The following is a 21,670-nucleotide window of genomic DNA, read 5'->3' on the forward strand; positions in this document are numbered from 1 at the left end:
CCCAACACTTAAAATTCATGAAAAACAGGGCTGCTGATATTTTTTTGCTAATATCATCGATGTGTGCATTCATTGGGGAGTGGGTTATAACAGCATATGAACCTGACGCAAACAGATAAGAGCAGATCTGTAGTGCTCCCTTCCCAGACACACACACACACACACACACGAGAAAAAGGTAGAATATATACGCTACTTGATATTTGCCCACTTGAAAGAGCATCATTCTCCAAAATCAAAACTGAACCCAGTGAAGGGTGAATGGCTGTTCTTTTCCTTTAATGGCATTGGAATATCTTCAGTGGTTTTCGGTAAGTAAGGGGATTATTAATTAACTATTTAATTAATTGTATTAATTGTTAATAATGGCTGGTAATGTTAATCCGTGATTGTTGCAGTAGTTACAGTTCATCTCAACATCATGCACGAGCATGTTGGTCGAGCGAGACTTTCCCTATATGGAAATTACTCATAATGGCCTGCTATTTGACAATTACATTATCTAATGTTTTAGGGTCATGTTTAGATTTGCATACTTCTTTCTTTCTTTTTTTCTTTATTTTGTGAGCACGACTCCCTTGTAAAGGACTGGATACTTCACGAGTCCACTTCCCTGCTGAAGTAGGTTTAATGTACGTGACAAAGTGTTCTAGCCAGCATGAGAATGTCCGGTGGGCAAAATTGCGTAAAGGACAGAAAATCCCTCAGCGTTGATTTGTATCAATTCAGCGCTACTCTTATAATGACTGGCACCGAGTCAGACATTATGGCAAATTAAATGACAGCGGTCGGCTTTCCTGCCCACCGCTGGTATCTGTCACTCACCCGGCAGATGCAGCCAATCTGGAGGCACTTCAATAGAAAGGAACACCCAATATGAGCAATGGAATTGATTCGCACTTGGAATTCAGAATTGTTGAGATCGGCAGCCGGTCGAGAACATTGTAGTCTCTTAAAACAACTACCGTTAGTTAGGTCTTGAAACAGCTTTCCGTGTTCATGTTAAAGTATATGTATTTATATTTGATAGTGCCTCTGCGAGTTATATCACAACAGCAAGAAAGTTGCATCTTATGCACTGGTCTTGAGCTTGGAGAGAATCAGACCCTCACAAATCGATAGCTGTTCGTGGAGAGATGGTAAAGTCAGAAACCAAACGAGTTACCATGAGTGTAACCGAGGACATGTAATTAACTGATACCTGGTTGGGTTGTGACGCTAGCACTTGAATGATGTAAGTATGGGAGAGAGGAGGCGGACCACAGGATCTGTGTCTTACCGAAAAGGCAACCGATATTCAGTGTTATTCTGACAGGCATAGCGCCATCAGTCGGCATCGAATGCACAGTATTTGGACAAGTGTCCTTTTGCTAGTTATGGATATGAAGAAATAGTTTCCTTCTGCCATCAAAACTAAATCTTAACTGGTAAGTGTAGTACAGCTATCTCAGCAGGATGTATTTGTAAATTAAACGCATTATGATTTTGTCATTTGCATTCAATGCAGAATGTCCATTTTAGTTGGTATATTGTTGCCTATTTGTACATTTCTGACGACTGCATTTATGGCTGCGTCGCTTTTAAGTTAATTATGGTTTAGATACATTGTTTAGTTTAGTCATATTCGAATACACGATTTTTACTGAGTAGATATTTGCAATCGTGCCATTGAACTACATGACACGCATAAACCGAACTGAATAAACAGAGCAGTCTTATGGGCTACTTCCCTCCTCCAATGCTCTTTCAGTTAAGTTGCTTTGCGATGTTTCCATTTCCAGGCGACCGAGTTCTGATTTACAACGAATTAACGTTTAAGTGAATGTTTCTGCCTTTCCAGCTTGACTTCCATTCAGAGAGGATGAAGAGCTTGCTTAGTCAAGAGTTCTCAACAGGAGCACCCGGAATCCTCCACCGAGGACAGTGACGCCCAGATGAAGAGGTGAAAAGAGAAGAAATGAATTGTCTCTCCACATCAGACTATCCCGCGCAGAGCATTTCAAGTCCAGCAGTTACCGACCCCTGCGCAATCTTCTACCAAACCGTGATGGCTATCACTGGCATTCTATTTTAATTGAATTAATGGCTCCATCAGTGCAATCGACTGTGTCCTGTCCGAAATGCTGTTATGGGGATGAGGGTAGTCGTGAGACCCACGGATGTCAGAATTGCGGCAGCCTTATAGGATAGGGCTCCTGCCCGGGTAAGACGAAAAGCAAAAGGGCGTCTTCGAGAGAGAGAGAGAGAGAGAGAAAAAAAGAAAGATAAAAGAGAAAAAAAAAAGAAAGAGAGGAAGGCAATCAAGACAAGTATTAAATGAAACAAGCCATGGGTATTCAGCACTTTCTGCTTCTGTTAATTTATTTGGACCCACTGAACGTGTTCTGTGCGGTCCCCAAAAGGACAAAGGTTGCGCCAAAGAAGAAACCTAAGGAAGTGAACAGTACAGTGGCACCCACCGAAACAACGCAGCGGATTGTCCAGGTGACAGTAGCGAACAATTATGACACCTGCCGGGATTACTACGACGTGAGCGGTGCTTATGATAAGGAGTTTGCGTGTAATCACACCGACCACCACTACTGCTGTGGGACATGCTTCTTGCGATTTTGTTGTCAGTTTAAAAATAGACGATTAGATCAAAAAGCCTGCACGAATTACCAAAAACCAATATGGGACGTAACGTCACCACCGGCTCCCTCGCCAACAGAAGACACCTACGATCCAAGTATGGACCAAACGAATACAGCGGTCTATATCACCTGTGGTGTTATAGCTTTCATCATAGTTCTTGGAGTTTCAGTAAAAGTTGCTTATGACAAAGCAAATCAACCACCTCAGGAGATGAATATTCATAGGTGAGCTGGATTTTGTGTTTATTTCAGGTAGTGTGCTGTGCTATCAATGTCCTTTGATCTGCAATGATTCCCAGTGGTTGATTGATCTTTTGAAATTACATAACACTTGTAATGTCAACAGCTGTTCCTGCATGTTGTGACAAGCAGATAAAGCTGCAAAAGGCAATACTGTTCGACCTTAAGAGGTTGTTCATGTGGAGGGTTCATTCTCTAGGTCCAGATTTTGACATTTCAGCCCCATTTATTTCTGTTGTACCTGCCTGCCATCAAATTGTCACAAATGTCCACATTTTTGGAGCCCTGTACTACTAGGGACTATGATTCGGCAACAACACAGCTTGGTTAAAGTTCTGCCCTTTGGACACCATATTAAATGTAGCGTCAGGAGGGCATCAGGAGAAGCACCCATTACCGGTTCTCAGCTTCTCAAACACATTTTCATCAAATGTGTTAATTTGGTGTGTGTTGGCCGTAGACAACACCATCAACTGGAGGTGACACCATCCATCTGTCCTTAGTATGCTTGCCACACAACATTTGGGGAAATTTGTTGTGTGTGTCCTTTTCAATCAGTAGTTTACGTCTGGAAACTAATGTCAGCTAAAGCTGTTATCTTGAAAAATGTTCCACCCTTATCTAATGGAGTTATAGCATCCTCCGCCATTGCTTTTAAAAAACGAATACTGAAAAAATCCTTTTTTCAAATTGGGTTGATCCAATGTTTGATCAGGGCGTTCAACATGGGAAAATGGGATTAACATGGGATTCTGTGTTCTAAAGAGCTCTTAATTTCAATATTTACAAGGCCACATACAACCTGGAAATGTAACTGGGCACTTAGTGACTCTGGGGTTTACTGACCCTTTCCCTGAGGACAGAGTTTATTCCATTTCACCCATCTGAATACCCCTGGGTTTAGATGAAAGTTGGCAGCAGTGGAGTCTGAATAAATTCACTTAGTTTCCAAACATGTCACAGTTCGGTGGAAAGGGGGTCACAAGCCATCAGTTGAGGGTAGTGCAGTCAAGGCATTTATTTGTGTGTATTCTGCATTCAGACATGCCCACAGTTGAAATAAGGGTCTAATCGGGCATGTGCCATTGACATTTCTGCCTCACCAACGTTTCTCTGAGTAAAAGAGGCAAAAGTAATCCATTTTTTTCTGCTCAGAACATTGGTGGAGTAAATGTTACTGTAGGCCTTCACAGTGCAGCATGTGTGTTCTTTTCTTTTGTTCCTTCGTTCCTCTCCAGTCCCTCAGGGTCGCCACTATGTGCACCTGGTGCGACTCAGGAAACATTCAAGAGTGACTCATGCTGTGTTCACCTCTATAGAGCCACTGGAGGAACACACATACTGTACACACATACAAACACACACACAAAACACAAAATACAGTATGACATTCTGAGCCACAGCAAATATATGGCACAGCCTCAATCAACATAGCCAAAGAAATAATCTAGAAGGGCACTTGGAGAGCGCAGACCTCCACCTAGACCAAATGCCCTATCTCGCAATGTTATCAAAAGTTTAAAATTATTTGTGGATCTGCCCATGTGAATAGGATCCAATTCAAGTGTTGTGAGAATCGGGGGGGGGGGGGGGGGTGTCTGTGATCCTGCTGACAAACAGACAAACAGACAGGCAGACAAACAAACGGCACCAGAAACATATCTTCCTTGGCGGAGGTGACAATGTCTTGTTTGTTTGTCTTCTCAGAGCCCTCGCAGACATCTTAAGGCAACAAGGACCCATTCCCATATCGCAGTACGACTGCGAGAACTTTGCAGCCATGAACACCTCCCCCAAAGACAACACGCCGGCCAGGACGGGATCCAAGAACCATTACACGCCAGTGCACGCGTCAAAATCCAACCACAGTAAGTGGCTTTTGGGGAACATTGAATCTATTTCATTGTATGTGAGAACATGATGCATTATGCTAGGCTTGTATAAACATTATTCTGGGCACGCATTGAATTCCTCTCAGCTCATCTGTTTCCCAGTGAAAGACCGCTTATTAATCAGGGGTGCGTTTCCCGAAAGCATAGTTATGCAACCACTACAGAGCCTAGGAGAGAAAGTGTGTTCAAAATGACAAGTCTTTTTTATCATTTAATGATGGTAGTTGCACAACAAAGCTTTTGGAAAATGCACCCCAGAACATTAGAGTGGGTGCAATGTAACATAGACAAAACAGAAGACCTATCGACAATGACATATATTCCCACTCAATATGGGAATTGGAGCATTTTCACCCTGGAAGTCACATGTTCTCGGGTAAGGTTGATACCCGAAGACCCCCTTGTGTTTGTACCAGTAATTTGATTCTCACATCTTCAGGGTGGCGCATTCTCAAAAAGATGCTGATCTATATCTGAATGTGAGCCTTTGTGTATCTCCATCACATAGACATGACACAGAAAGCAAAATCAATGCTTCTCTGAGTAGTTATACCCAGCTAAGGGAAATGGTATACATTATGACAATACACGTACATTACCTTTTCAAGTGTGAAATACACAACTAGCTAGAGAGTTATCGCCCCAAGTCAAACTGTACTGTAGGATCTACACTACAGCACCAGGAGCCTCATGCTCAAAGCCTTGCATAGAATTCATGCTAAAACGTAGCGTACGCACAAAGCTGGAAAGTTTTGTGTTCAGATGTATGAAATTGCATGCAAGATTCCATGCACCTTTTCTTTGTACATCTCGATCAACGAGAAACTGAGTCCACATGCACGCGCACCACACTCCACCCTCTCTCCTCCCTTAGGTACACTCATTTTAATACACTGATCAACATCAATAGGCCTAGGCTGTGTTCAGATTGAGACAAAATGGCAAAAGCAAGCAGCAATCAGCCAAAAAGGAAATTTCAGGGGATGTAAGGTGGAAGGGCTTTTATCCGATTGTAAAGACAAGGAAATACATTTACAAATACAATTTGTCATCTGGCATGAATAACAAAAGAAAGAACAGCTGGAGTGGCAGAGTTGGGCTGTGGCTGTAAATAAGGTGGCCTCAGAGAACGGCACAAAATAATCGCCGTTCAGTCTGCGAGTGGCGAGGGGGGTCAGCAACCACGTCTTTAACTGGTAACTTGATGGGCAGTTGAACAATATATCAAAATAACTGCACACATATATTACAAAATTCCGACATTAAATGTGTCCCAAGAAGCCCCCCTTTGAGCACCCTGTCACTTGAGGATAAATTAATCATGAGTTGATTCTTGCCACAATATTAGTCAGTCGCATTTCTGGATCACAGATAATTAGCACACTGATGGAACGAGAATGCTTTCTGTTAACAAAGTAAGGTGATGCCTTTATGTGTGTGCAGTGAATTGCTCCGATTACATTGGGGAAAAGGGACTCTTGCTGCCAATTGCGCTTTAATGTTAGCCCGGTGAACCACATCTTATCGGGACTTTATACACCTGGCTGGCATTCGGATGATCCCATCTCATCCTGACCGGTTCCCTCTGGAATGCCCCTGTTGTCAAGAAGCCCAGAGTGGTAGGCACTTGTGAGGGAACGGGCAGCGGGTGTGACTCCTTGCAGCATCCCATTCTAAAGTCAGACCCAGTTCAGCACAGAGTTCCAACAGGATAGCTCTTGGAAATCTGAAGCTGTTGATAAGCCAGTCATCATCATGGGACAAAAAAAATCGACGCTGTCTCTAAATACACATTCCCTTTTAATTCTGCCATTGGCAATAACCTAATATTCTCTATTGTCCGCCATTGTTACTATGCATATCATAGCATTGGTGCAGGCTTACCTGTCCATTTATTTAACTGCATCGATGTGTTATTATTTCCATTAAGGCTCATGTGTCAATGCTGTGTAAAAACTTTGGAGGAATAGAAGAGTTTCACATGCGGGGCTACAGAGTCGTAATGTTAGTAGTTGCACTGCGTAGCCTTTAATTGAAGCCAAGTAACTACAAGTAAACATTAGAATTGTATGTACGCCAGACAGAAAGTTGGCGTGGAGGAACGCACATGTTCATTTCACTCTTGAGACATCCGACCATGATTGTGAAAGATAGCGTATGCAACGTTCTTGTGCATACGCTTACGTTCTTGTGCATACGCTTACGTTCTTGTGCATACGCTTACGTTCTTGTGCATACGCTAACGTTTATGCACGAGGCCCCTGGAGAAGTGGTGGGTGTTGAAGTGACCTGACAAGAGATTATGAATAAGTGACCTGCAAGCAGATAGTGTGGGTCCCAGGTGGGTCCCAGGTGTCAGCATGCCTCATCGGCTCCGGCCACTGTCCAAGTTTGTCTCTGAAATTTGGTCTTGGTCAGCAGGTCTGTGTATGGAAAGAGAGAGAGAGAAGGTGGGAGGGGGGAGAGAAACATTTGCCCTTCTCTGTTAGATCCTGCTCCATATTTGAAGAGTAAATAGACATTGTGTGTATGTGTTTGTGAGTGTGTGTGCATTTGCATATGTCTTTCTCAGTGTGTGTGTGTGTGTGTGTGTGTGTGTGTGTGTGTGTGTGTGTGTGTGTGTGTGTGTGCAGAGTGTGCTGTGTTCAGTGTGTCCTTGAATGGTCATCTCTGGTACAGGTCAGGCTATCACAGGACCCCTCGTCGTACACAATTCGCTTGCAGAAAATGAAGCAAAGCACTGCAGTGCGCTGTAGCTCCCTCAAGTCTCGCTCTCTGTGCAGACATGAGAGACACTGACAGGCTCTGGCAAAGCGTGTTTAATTTGTGTATAAATTGCTTTGCAGTCCTATGTACTGTCAGCATCTCTCTCTCTCTCTCTCTCTCTCTATCTCACATTATATATATATATATACATATGCGTGTGTGTGTGTGTGTGTATATATATATATATATATATATATATAGATGCAGAGCCAACTCAGACCCAGGATGCATATTCATGCACTTAGAAGTGCCAGGGCTGGGGTGTCATTGAGTGCGCTACACTGTACACTGTGGCCCTGGGGAAGTAACTATTGTGTCTTGCGACTTGAGGAATTCGAATTTGTTGTTTGTTGGTTCGCTTTAGGGGTCAATATGCATGTAAACAGCTTCAAACAATGTTTTGTCATATTGTTGCTTTGCCTTTGTGTTACGCTTTTAAAACCCAGTGATTTTAGCTGAAAACTGAAAATAATTTTGTATTTGTGTGAGCAGTGATGTGGTGTAGTGCAGGTCTGAAAGGTTGGTAATATCAGGAAACCCATCATGGCAGACCACTGCAAGGCCTTTCACTGGCAGTGTCTCTGCCTCGGCCATTGGTATAGATGCTAGAGAATTTACCATAACTGATTAGTTTGCAGTTGAAGTATTTGACTCCCAAAAGCCCCATGTATCTCAGCCAATTAGATGTGAGCCAATTTCAGCCAATCAGATTTGTTAGAGTTAGAGCTGAAATTAAATAATGTTACTTATTATGCCTTGGGCCCTTTTTTTACAAGATCATTTGTATGGCCAAATACACAATACCCTTTTTCTACTCTACTTATTTGCTTCTGGTTTCCGCCAAAACCAGTGGCAACTTGTTTCCTTAGTGACAGACTCAGTGACTAATGAACCAATGGAGAGCCAGGAGACTGAACAACTTACAGTTTCACATTGACCTGTTGGGCTGGCTGGTGATGTAGTGTACCATAATGTCTGTTTGACTCTGGTAATAGCTTGGTTTTATGATTTACAAATACATGTCTTGGCCCAGACTGCTGGTAGTAAACTAATTAATTGACAAATGAACTAGCGAACAACCAAATGCAAAGAAATGTAAGCGCTACTATGTTTAAAAGATTCTTTGACACAGCTTGAGGCGATCATTATTGTTTGTGGGTGCGTGTGTGTATTTGTGTGTGTGTGTGTGTGTGTGTGTGTGTGAGAGAAAGAGAGTTTGTGTGCGTGTTTTTTTTTTCAGATATTGCTCCAAGAGATCATAGCTGCTTCCATGAAATTGTGCCTTGGTTATTAAACTATGATTTAATTAGTTTAATTAAGATGAGATATGCCGGTGGGCAATTTCATAATGATATGGACACACTTTTTTTCTCAATATTACAGTCTTTTCTCCACACCAATTACTGGTAATAATGATCAGCCTGTAAAATCTATACCATGTCTATGTCCCCAGTTTGGTGTTATTCACCAATTTAGCATGGATCCTTGATACTGACCTGTATCACCTTACATTTCCCCAGCCTCCAAACACAAATGTGGGATAGTTGATTTTGTTGGAAATTGCAGGCTGTCATGTCATCTTCGCCTAGCGTTCCTATAATCTTTTCAGTTGCATGGAAATGCTTTCCTAGTTTGCAGCTACAAGGTGATACTTCCCTATGGACTCCCCCTGAGGGGCCGGTTTAATAGACAGTTATAGTTAGCCATTAAGGGACATTGACTGTCAGGAGCTTGCTTCCCAGATGATGTATTGCCTATTTGTGACTGTTAAGGTCCTGTCAGTTACGATATTTATCTAAGTATTAATGAAATAGGTTTCCCGACCTCCTAAGCTCTAACTATAGCATATAGACAGTCAAAAGAGAGAGTCGATTTATGATTGAAAACAGCACCTTAATTGTTAGGTACCCCCTAGTCTGCAAATGATGGTCAATTCTTCATATAGTTCATACTCGCAGTGTTTGATAAAAACAGATAATGCTCGCTCAGCCCAATGCAATAGACTTGAGCCCCCATGAGTGGTGATATTTTATTTTCATTTGAATATCATTACATCTATATACAGTCGTTTAGCTGGCAGGTTTATCCAGACTGACTTAAAATACTGCACATTCCATCAGTATGTGTGCTCCATTGGTAAAGACCCTATCACCTTTTTGTTGTTAGCACAGTGATCTACCAGTTGAGCTCCAGGAGCTAAATCCCACTACGTTAGAGTCTCGAGTCACGACTGATCACGACTATAATCTTCACACCTCATTGAGGCCTGTAGTGATGTATTCGTTTTTTTTTTTAAACAAATCTGAGTCACTGGAGGTTATTTGTTTCTCCATCCTGCTGTCTAGCTGAGGGAGCTGTGACCTCTGACCCTGGTCTGATATTGCCTTGCCTTCTCCCCCCTCCTCAGGTGGACACTACGTCAAGGAGAGCAGCCGCAGTGGGGGTCACGACCTTCACAACTTCATCTCTTCAGGCTTCGTGACCTTGGGCCGAGGCCATGTGAAAGGTAGCGTGTTTATTGTTTATGTTTTTGTTACAGTGTCAAAGACTCAGACAGACTGGTCTGTACAACTTCTTTTCCATTTCTCCTCTCTTAAGCTTTGCTCTCTTCATCTCTCTCTCTCTCTCTCTCCCCCCTCTCTCTCTGAGAAGCTTTCCTGGATACCACTGCTTTAGGCCTCTGAAACATTGTCCATTAGTGACTGTAAATGTTACATGTACCTCACCATGTTCCGTGGACGAAAAAGGAAAAGATGTCTCCAAACTGACTTTATGACCCCCCAAAATGCATTTTCAGACTGTTTCTTTTGCCCAAAAGATTGTAGGTTTCACATTTCTGTATTTCTCTTTAATTTGTGGATATCTATTAGCAGTCACATTATCAATGTGAAGAGAACAGTTATGATTTCTTTTTATGTCAAAAACATTCAGGCCTTTGAATGTGCGTGTCCTAAAATGAAACACAAATATAATGACGAGATAATTAAACACATTGCAAAGCCTCAAAAGAAAGGCAGAATTGTGGGCAGATATACAATAATACGTTCTCACACGCAGAGGACAAGAGCTACAGGCAAGACAAGAGCAGAAAAAAACAATGTTATTGGTCATCATTTCAATCAGCATCTTGTCACCCTAGGGATTTGCATGTATGTGAAAGCATTAGCATCCTCCAGCTAATCATGCTGGATAAACCCTACCACGTAGCAATATCCACTCACCCACAAAAAGGACACTCATTTACAGATGGGTGTCATGTGTGAGCTTCCTCCCACTGCTGAAGGCTCTGTTAGTATGCGTCCATGTCGGCCGTGTCCTCAGGCCTATGGCCAGTTGAGTCGATAACTCATCCAAAAGGACGACGGGCGGCTTCTCCAATGATCTCCCATTTTATGTCTCGCCTTGGAGTTGGAGGTTTTAATCCTTTTTTTCCCCGAGATAGATGGGAGAATGTCCAAGGAGCCAGGAAAAAGGGCTTGACTGCAGATTTATTAGATGCCTGTGCGAAACGGCTGCCAGGCCGTCAATACGCACGTGATTCTGTGTAATTGCCTGAAATGATAAACATGTCATCAGTAAATATTGGTTGGCCTCAAGATTTATAGTGTGGTCCGCTGGACAGCCCTGCATCTTCGCCATAAAGCATTTATTGCGTGATTGGAGTACTCTCTGTGTATCTCGAGAAACCCTTATAAATTAAGGAGATTCTCTTAAGCGGTGGGCTATGTTGATTATGGATCTGGCCGCCACAGAGGGTAGCTGGAGACTAGAGTAGCACCCAGCCAGCTCCCTCCCCCCCCCCCTTAAAGGTCCCTCACAGTGGGGTTGGACTCTTTGTCGCTCTGTGATATTTTGTTTCCCCCAAAGTACCTTGCATCGGCCTTGAATTCCATTTATGCTTTTTTTTCTGAGTGTGCTCCTTTTCAATGTCTTCCATTTTTTTACATTTTTTTTCGTTTTTGTTTTGTTTTTGTCTCTTCACTGCCTATTTCAGCGTGACGCATTTGCTCATGTGTAGCCGTGATGGAAGCGGAATGGGGGGAGGGGAAGGGAGGGGAGAGATGGAGGAGAAGGAGGGGGGGGGGGGGGGGCAGCTATATTTGTCTGCCGCTCATGAAATATGAGTATTGAGAATATTGGTGCGAGGCCTCCAGCTCCATTCGCGTTCTAAGCAAACAAATGGCCTGGTGTCCCTCAGAGCCCTGGCCTGTCAGTGTGACCCAGTCAGACAAGCTGAATTGAGAAACATAAGGGCGCTATTTTTGTATCGTTCCATCATTCCAGCTCAGGTGAACTCTTGAGTTCCTAAAAATATCAACAACAACATCCATTTAAAAACAAAACAAAAACAAAAACAAAAAAACAGCTCTCATGCCACGAATCTATATGCAACCTCTCACTGATTCAGCTTGTGTTTTGAAATTATTCATGGAGTTTATTTGGCTGACATTTCAGTTTGTGCAAAGTTGCCACCACTCCCACACCCTTCGTGACCTTCTCTCCTCTCCTCTCCTCTCCTCTCCTCTCCTCTCCTCCTGCTTGTCTTCTTCAGTTGCCTTCCTTCAGCTTCTTAGGAAACCTCAGATGAAAAGCATAGTAAAACTGTCAATTATCCACTAGTTTCAGGCTTGGAATTCAAATGCTTTTGCCACTGATGTGCACTCACTCGTTGACATTGTAGATATAGCTGATGTAACACTTGACAAGTAGCAAGCAACGCTGACATGCATATTTAGATTAGCCTAACTTGCCACAACTCTATAGGCAACATCTAACTGATTCAGCTTGTGACTTTGAATTGCTGGCGTCTCAGTTTGTGCAAAGTTGCCACCACTCCCACACCCTTCACGACCTCCTCTTCCTCCTCCCACCCTCTCCTCTCTGCTCTGACCCCCGCTTGTCTTCTTCAGTTGCCTTCCTTCAGCTTCTTAGGAAACCCAGGATCAAAAGCATAGTAAAACTGTCAGTTATCCACTTCCAATGGTTTTGCCACTGATGCACATTCGCTCGTTATTGTAGACGTAGCTGATGTAACACTAGGCGAGTAACAAGCAACGCCGACATGCATATTTAGGTTAGCCTAACTTGACTGTGCTATACAGACGCATACACCGCAGTGTGATTTTGCCCCAACTCCATTTTAAGTTCTTTTCGTCACCAAGATGTGTCTTTTTCTTTCTTTCTCCAACATTACTATTTTAAAGTGGATGCTAAATAATTAAGCCCCTGTTCTGGTGCCTAATTATGATGCAAGATTTTACTTCATTGTTATCGACTCCCTGGAGCAATGCAGGGAGGTCATGCTGTGTACCAAGCCAGCTGCGAGCTTCACATATGGCTGAACAAGCAAAGACAACACCTCAGCTTTGAAGAAGTTCACCCTCGTCCATTCCAATGAGAAGACATAGCTAACTTTAAAGTCCTATGGCTTGGCACAAGGACCCTAGAATGTTCCACAGTCAAGTAGAGCTTGAAGGAAATTAGATGAAATTCTAGAACCTTCTGATGCGGAGATGAGATGAAATTCTAGAACTGTCTGATGCCCTCAGAGGGTTTGCATGCACCATTAGCGTGTTATACAGAAGCATTAGTCACACATCCCACAGGGCCACTGCACCACAATCAGTGCAATATAAATCACAACCCTAATTTGCTCAATTTGGTATAAAGTCATGATTATTATTACAATTTCCATGCAAACCAGCACAAACTTCAGCCTAATATTTAGAAACATCTGTCAGCAGAGTTCGACCACCCTCTACTAGAGCCATCCTGAATGGTCATAACCCAACCCCCCCCCCCCCTTTTTTTTACACTTACACCATTTAAAAACAAATTCAATTTTTTCAACACTTTTAAACAGAGAACATGCTGTTGCACTGATCCTTCCCAGAATCCCCCCCACCTCCTTTGCGGAGGAAGGGAAGAGTATCCCTGATCAGCTGGTTATATTTCAGGGTTCTGACCTTTGTTTTTGCACTGCGTGAATATGGAGCAGCTCCCCGAAGAGACACAGACGCTCTTTTCACATCCTTCCCATTAGCATTCTGCTGCTGCTCGCATCATCTTTCCAATAGCGGCTTCATAAACAACACAGCCAAACAGCGATCTGGACCGCGCTCGTTCCTGCAGATAAATGTGATCTTAATGCTCAGCGCTACCTCTCTAATAGTTTACTGAAGCCCTGCATGCATTAATCTGCATGTAGTAAATCCTGTGGTTAGTGTTTTGAAACCGTTTTTTTTTTCTCTCCAAGAGACAAGATTAAACATGTCATCCCTCTCGCTCAGCGCAGTTAAGATGAAAATGACAGAGATGTTCTTTCACTATACATCAAGTCGGCTGGCGTCAAGGTTAGCCCTTTCTGTCATGTGTCGGTAGAACTGCATTACTGGGAAAACATTCTGAGTAATTTCCCCCTGAAACATTTATTACGAAGCAAGACCTCCATATGAAAGTGCTCTGTAGACTGCTCAATAATGGCCAATGCCTACAGTCACCTCTGTGTTTTATGCTGCTGACCACAGCTGTTGCTGTAGAGTCCATTAGTTTGTGCTGGAATGAAAATGTTAATGATTTGTGGCCATTTCTTTTGGGGGGACAAACTCCGAATTCACATGCATGTAATATTTGGCACAGCACTCACACTGATGGCACACTTCACAGTTTTAACGAAATATTCACATGTGGTACATGAAATCATAACTCTACTGCTTAAACACATATTGACACATAATGTCCGTTCGCTGTGGCTCTCCTCCTAGTGCAGACCTCAAAGAAGAGGTAATTGGTTTTGACAAAGCTCAACTCCTGACATAGTTCACCATCCAATCAATTCTGAAGAGTGTGAATTCTATTGCCGTTGTGATGGCTTGCCTTTGTCTCCCAGTGCCATAGCCTGATTAATTTTTGAATACACGTGTTGTCATGATTGACATGGTATTTGAAGCCAGCATTGTAAACTGAGGGATTGGATTTTAAGTAATTAGTTATGCTCTGAATGACTGACTGGCTTCCTTTTTTTCTCGGTGCGCAAAACTAAATAGGACACCTGAGCTTGTCTTTATGAAATAGCAAGTAATATTCCCCTCTCTGTCCTCATCCAGTGTAATTGCCAGGTGACTCATTGCTTTCTTTGGATTTTCACCCACATTTGCTCATTATTTCATGCTGATTTTTCCCCAAAGCGTTGATAAGAATATCGGTTTGTTCATGCCTGCGTGTTTTTAAAAACCGCCATTTCACAAAACGACAGCTCATCTGCAGTCAGAAAGCATGTGCAGTTCCCTATCAAACCAAACCTATCGACTGTCTGAATGCGTGACATCATATGTAATGATTAATATTAGTGGGGGGTGGTCATTCCTATGGCGACCAGGAGGAACTGCTACCCAAAATCCCCTTCTCTGTTGCCATGGGTGAAATGCTGTATGTAAGCTCAGTTTTGATCTTGCTGTTGTGTTTCAGCTGTCTGTTTGAATACACAGTGGTATGAGGTGTCCAGTGTTTTGGCCTCTGGCTGAAGCAAATGTGAAACAGCACTTGTGCTTGGTCTAATATTTGTAATACCTGAAGACAAAGCTTTTGAGTGGGCCTCATGTTTACATTTGAAAACCCAACTGTGACTGGGAGGTGCCGTTTCTTTCAGAAGCGGGCAAAGCAACCATGGAAACTAGCTAGCTTGTTTGGCTTGCCGAACGCTTCGGACCGAAGGCTACATGCCAGTGTACACTCATCCCCTCCGATGACTCATGTAATCGACACCACCAGGGACGGGTGCTTTTCACTTAAAAACATAAGCAAGACATGGGTGAGATTTCTTGACTCAGAAGTTCTTTCAGTCGAGAGAACATTTTATGTTTTTTATCACACCCTATACTTTTTTATATCTTACAGTTTTAAGTTCTTACAGCTCATCCAGGACGAACTATCCAATTAGAATCAGGTGCACGTGGGTCTCTGTGGACCAGGTCTCATCTCCTGCCTCGTTCTGGGGGGTGGAAGCGAGGCGAGCTGCTGGCTAGGCAGCCTGTGGAGCCCTCACAAGTCAATTTTAATGTTCTCGCGAAGAGGTTGAAGCAGAGGCTTGCAGCACCCATTAACAAGAGTGAAGTTCTTAATAACGAGTGGATCTTATCTGCTCACAGAAAGGAGTATTGGATGAGAACTCTTACCGTTAACTGATTTTAAGGAGGTGAATGCTTCTCTCAACAATGGCGTAGTTGTTTTTTCACAGATGTAATTACACAGCTTGAACTATTTGGATACAATTGTTGACAAATTAACATTTGGAAGCACAGCGATAATATTGAGACCATGGATAGATTTGTTGTTATGGAGTATTTTTATACAACACTGGAAGAAGGTATTGTTAATAGACAAATCACGAGGCTTGTCTCATATCTGACTCTCCTATATTAACCGCATCTTTATTCAGCTCAGTATTCTGTTTTCCATTCAAAATCTACAGTCAATAAAACTGCAAGTGAAACACAATGACTCACATACAGCATAGTGACAGAGCAGAAGGGAAAGACTATGCGACAGTTGTACTACATATCTCCCATCAATGGTCTTTTGTGGTGTCCTGGTTTAAACAATTGAAGCTGCCAGGCTATTTGTCTTGCAACTGGGTGTGCGGGAGAGAAAAAAAACACACAGAGAGGGGGGAAAAAAACAGCAACAGAAATTGTGTTCCTTTTTTTTCTTCTGCTTCCAACCAGCTCAAAGACAGTCAGGAGACAATGGAGGAGAAAGAGAAAAGGAACCCTTTGATGTTTGGTTGGGTAGGCTACTCCGCTCGTGTGCAACATCGCTCAGGCTGTGTTCTCTATGGAAGGAGGCAACTTTTTCTGCTTTTTTTTTTATAGTGCAGCTAATTAGAGTAAGTGCAGATATTTTATGCATCAGTTGAAATGTGGGCACTTTCTCATGCAAAATGTTCTCCCCTACATTTATTATCTTTGAAGAATTGTCTGCGTCATACTAAAAGGATCAGCCAACACCATAAATCTCAACTGGAATGGAACATCCTCTAATAAAGTAGGGGACCAGCTTTGCTTTGCGGATCAGGGTTCACAGTCTGTTTAACAATGGCCTTGTTCCATTGTAACTGTGCTGTAAAGTACAGTGAATTGTAGTATAACATAGTTTGATGAGAAACATCACATTGTTACACCCGAGTTGGAATTAGATTAGACTTGGAGTACTCTGTACTCTGTTGAACTCAGGGTTCAGGCCTTGGGCTATGTAAAATGCCTTGAGACAAAAGTGCGACTTCAAGTATTGTAAAAACCAGCAAGTGTAAATCACTGAAATCTGTGGTCAGTTCATTTGTTTTGTCACAGCAGAATCATTATCTGCATTTGTATGTGACACAGGATTCAGAGAATGTGTTCTTGTGGTTGAACGTACATCTTCACTATGTGTGAACTATTACAGTTGATTTGACACGTTATTTCAGTAGAGACCTTTGGCTTTAATAATGCCTCAGAATTGCGTAGTCCCATTTTGTTGGGAACATTTCACTGTGTTATACCTTTTGGACCATTTTAATCGGATCTGTTCTCTCGGTTACTTACCTTAATGGGGTCGGTTTGAGTAGCTATAACAACTCCAGTCTGAAATTCCACTGGTGTGCATACTAATGACTTCACCTCTCAGGGTTATGTTTATAACTCCTCTGCACAGACTCATTATTTGACTCCCTGCTCTCTTTTGCACACTTTAATAACCGTAGAGAAACATAACAAATGTGTCAGATTGAAGGGGAATGGCATTACCCAATAAGCAGCCAAATCTGTATAGGAGCTGACTCAGATCTGAAGTGGGGCGCACCTCATCTGCTTTTAGAATCAGAATCAGAATCAGAATCAGAATTGTTCTTATTGCCAAGTAAGTTTACGCCTACCATATTGGTGCAGACAATAAACATAAAAACGTAATAAGTACTACAGAACATAAGAAAAACAATATATGAAATAAAATATATAAAAAGATCTCTAGAGCAGGGCTAGTGCTGTTCCAGGATCAGCATTAGTGTAGGGATTCTGTGTTTCGTTATCTCATCATGTCAGGGCTGTACTGTTTCTGGCACTACAGGTTTGTTTTGCTTGATCTCAGACACGCAGCGAGCATTGCCCTCTGTTCGCAGGGGTGGGGCAGTGAAGCTGACATTAATACACTGCGTCTTGTCACTGTACGCTCTCACTTCAGACCTCTCTCTCTCTCTCGCTCTCTTATTCTAGGACAAGACGAGATAAGATTACCCACACTGCCGTAGTCAGTGGAAAAGAAAATGAACTTGTGAACTCTAAAGTCATCCCTCAGGAACATGCTAGCAGCATGAGCACATGAGAACATGAAAAGAGTACTCATGAAGGCGGGATAGAGGGGTATACGTCTCGAAACAGCATAATTTAGTAGTTCTCAAAATCCCAAGCTGTTTGCACTTGGATATAGCTAAACACAGCAAAACCCACTTTCCTTGCAGCTTTCTATCCTTGTATGAGGATCAGTATTAAACACTTGTTTGAAGATCAGACACATTTGCCCATGTGAATAAGTCCTGTTCTAAGCTGAATGGGCTGAACAAGGGATGCTTACATGTTGCCAGGTTCAAACTGTGGTTTAATACTACACATACTGTGATTTTGCCTTCTGAGATGTGTGGTTTGTAAGCACAGTATTCTCCTTAATGTTTCACGAAAAACACAGCAAACCCCTTCAACTCGCATGCACACAAAAAAAAGAAGAAGTTGCTCTCGGAGGAAAGGGAATGTGAGTAAAAATGCAGCGGCATGTTCTCAACCCAGCTGCCTTGACCTTAAATACGCACGGCTCTCCACCTGCGAGGCAAACTCTAGTTTTCATTTGTAATCTATTATTCATATGGCCAGTGTGGGAGTGCATGCTAGCAGTGGGGCTTTGCTAGCTCCTTCTTCTGTTCTCCTCTCCGCTCCTCTCATCTGCTCTACACCCCCCACACCCCACGCCCCACACCCCATAACCATTTTCAGATGCCATTGTGAAAGAACACAAATGGAATGATTGCCTTTTAGTGAGCAGAGAGGGGGGGGGGGGGGGGAATTTGCTATTCTATTGTGAGGGGAGAGCAGACTTGTCATTCTGAGCACACAAGCTCCAAGCTCTGCGTATACGGCATACCATGTAAGTAATGACACTGGAGAATTGAATTAGGCCTCAGCAGCCCAAGGTATGATCGGTGCCGAAATCTGCCTCCAATGTCACACCCCTCTTGTTAAACATTGAACCAACTAGGAAGGCTGTGCGGAGTGTCCGTCCCCCCCCCCCCTCCGCCCCCCTCCGCCCCCCTCCCCCTTCATTATTCACCTGGTAATGCACAAGGGTGCAGTGAAATAGCACACGTTGAATGGATGTCCCAAACTCACAAGGCCTAGCTCCTTGGAAACACAGTGGCGTGTATATCGCTCTCCACTGTGTCTCCGCTCTGGCGGTGCTGGGTTTAGCATGTAAACGCGACAATAATGGGCATATTTATCAAAGTGTAGAGGCACAATTGGCAAATCAACATTTGCTCTTTCGGGCGGATTGTTAGGTAGAAGAGGCGGCAGGCGGGCAGGCATCTTCGAGAAAGAAGAAGGCGCACACAGACCCTGCCTGCATGTGAATGTCAGCGAGCCACTGCTGTGCCTGAGTAAATCCGTGTGTGGATAATTGCCTCATTAGACTCCTTGCTTGTGTCCATTCGGGAAATGAACGGAGTGTGTGACAAAGTACCGACAAGGACAGTGTTCAGTGCTGTAGACCGCTCCCCGCGAGTAGCTTTTTGATAATAAGAATCAAATTTTTTTTCTAATACAGGTGTGAAAATTTGGCAGCTATGGTGAATTACACAATGCAGCCTCATTTCAGTACTGCGTGAGAGGTGAATTATGGAGCAATAGCTCTGAGTTTTCTGGAAGTTTCTGTTATGGGGGTGCAGATTTGACTGAACCTGGAGCGCTAAAGTACTGGGCTCATTTCAATTCCACTGTGAAACTTTAAGGCAGTATTTAACAGCTGATTAGGCTGATAAATCTCTACTTTAACCATACGAACACATACTTTATCTTTGTGTGCTCAGACTTTGTTTGCCAATGAACCTCCTTCTCTATTTCTCTACTTCTCTAGCCTGCAATGAAGAGAGATAACCCATATACTGATATAGTGGTGGTAATGTTGGAAGGGCCACTAGGGATTACTGGTATCCATAGTTCTGCCGAGGCCTAGGCTGTAATGGTCTGTCTGCTGGTTGGCCACCAGCCGGGAGCCAGCATGCGTACAGCAGCAGGGCAATGGGGGAACGATCTTCTGAAGCACTCTGAGTAAATGTCAACACCTAATGCAAGGATATGATCGATACAGGGACGTGTAACTCCACCACAACAAGTCAAATATTGGTTGTAGGGGTTTGATTTTCTGCAATCAGGGTTTAAAAAAAGGCCAGTAAAAGGACAAAACACAGCTGTAAACTAAACTAAACTAAAATGTGGTTCCTGATGTTTTTTATTTTGTATTTATTAGGATATCAGAACACACACAGGTTTTATTACCACAAAGCTTAGCAGATGGGTTTCATTGGGGCATAACACTAAATTGTTTGAACAATATAAAAAGCAATATTGCGGCAGGGGTTGCAACTAAGACTTTCTGCAATCTAGTCTTGGCTGGCAGGTTTGAAAGTAATACTCCTGGAGACAGGATAATAAAAGTGGGGAATGGTCGTGAGGAGGGAGGGAAAGTGTGTCTATGTGATTGTGTGTGTATGTTAGAGAGAGAGAGAGAGAGAGAGAACGAGAAAGAGGGTGTGTGTGTAAGAGCGAGCGAGCATCTTCTCCTGCGGGATGAACCCCAGGGGACGTGTCACTGTACAGAGATGAGGACTAAACGTCCGCAAAAGCATGCAAATGGCGACGGATAGCTCTGTGTTTGGTGCTGACATGATGGGATGTCTCAGGCAATCCCGTGCAGGATCTGATGAGAGAATCACCATTTTACTGGGCTGCTGGTGTTCTGCATGCCATTATCGTCAGAGGACGGCGAATGATCAAGACGCAGGTTAAAGAGGGTTGCACCACCATCTTTACATATTTAGTATGTCTTTGCTCAAGCCAAGCCAAGCAGTCTCATCTCATCTCATTTTTCTCTTTTGGTTCTTGTCAGTAAATGTACGGGGCAATGCATAGGAATGGATGTGCTTTGTGGCTATGCTTTCAATCCATTTCCCGATGTGAAATTCGAAAAGATACTCTTATACAGTCTTTGGTTAGACTCTATGTTGGCTTTTAGGTATGAGCAAGACTACTTTGTCCCTTGCAAAATAGAAAATAGTTGAAGCATGTGATACTTAGCCCCTAACCCAACCCCCTTGACACACACATACACACTAGGTCTCTATGTGTTTGTCTGAGTGTGTGTATGTGTGTGTGTGTGTGTGTGTGTGTGTGTGTGTATGTGTATGACCCTGAGGGATAGCATCATTTTGGAAATGTACTAATGGCTTTATGATACAGCCTTTTCCAATGACTTAAGACATCAGTCTTTTGTATTGGTCCAGTAGCCCTCTAATGATGTTGCAATACTCCCATTTTGTGCACTGCACATCCAGTTCTGCTGGCATTTACTGGAGCGAGCTCAATAATTCTGACCATTTTCACAAAATGGAGGACACTGGCATTGTTTGTGCTCGTTCCGGCCCTGATCTGATGTGAGATTGCATGGCCACGGGTCTCGGCGCCTTTGGGGGGTGCCCAGTCAGCGATACCGAAAGCGGTGACCTTTCCAGAAAGTTCAGCAGAAAGCGAAAAAGATCATATATGCCAGTCTGACGCTTCTGATTCGGTGACCTCCATTCGCCTGTTAAACTCACTGTGCTCAGTGCAGCATCGCGCTGCTGTATCATGGACCAGTGCTTGTACTGCTGCCATTATGAATGCATCAACACCACAAGCAGCTGTCATGGTATGTGCCATAACACACTGGCTAGTTTGTTTGTACAGCTTTATGGAGTGTGAGCCTATATTTTTGTTGGCAATGGCAAGGGGAATAGGTGAGTTGATTTACAGAACATTTGATTTACCTGTAAAAAACTAAGATGGAGGCTTAAGATATTCTGAT

General features: G+C 43.1%; 1 protein-coding gene across 5 annotated transcripts in view; it reads left to right on the plus strand.

Moving 5' to 3' along the window:
• The first annotated feature begins 518 nt into the window (after positions 1-518).
• LOC105888778 (protein shisa-6) overlaps positions 519-21,670 on the plus strand; it is a 54,179-nt gene continuing 33,027 nt past the window's right edge. For 2 of the 5 annotated variants that reach the window (XM_031560817.2, XM_031560819.2), the window contains exons 1-4: positions 522-1,427; positions 1,841-2,858; positions 4,581-4,741; positions 9,939-10,037. In XM_031560817.2, coding sequence (XP_031416677.1) covers positions 2,317-2,858; positions 4,581-4,741; positions 9,939-10,037 — 802 coding nt within the window. In that variant the 5' untranslated portion in view covers positions 522-1,427; positions 1,841-2,316. Of the gene's footprint in view, positions 1,428-1,840; positions 2,859-4,580; positions 4,742-9,938; positions 10,038-21,670 lie in introns of all 5 variants that reach the window. The other 3 variants (XM_031560820.2, XM_031560821.2, XM_031560818.2) reach the window with 2 other exon arrangements.

This window comes from Clupea harengus, chromosome 23, assembly GCF_900700415.2.
Source record: "Clupea harengus chromosome 23, Ch_v2.0.2, whole genome shotgun sequence".
In the NCBI taxonomy this organism is placed as follows: domain Eukaryota; kingdom Metazoa; phylum Chordata; class Actinopteri; order Clupeiformes; family Clupeidae; genus Clupea; species Clupea harengus.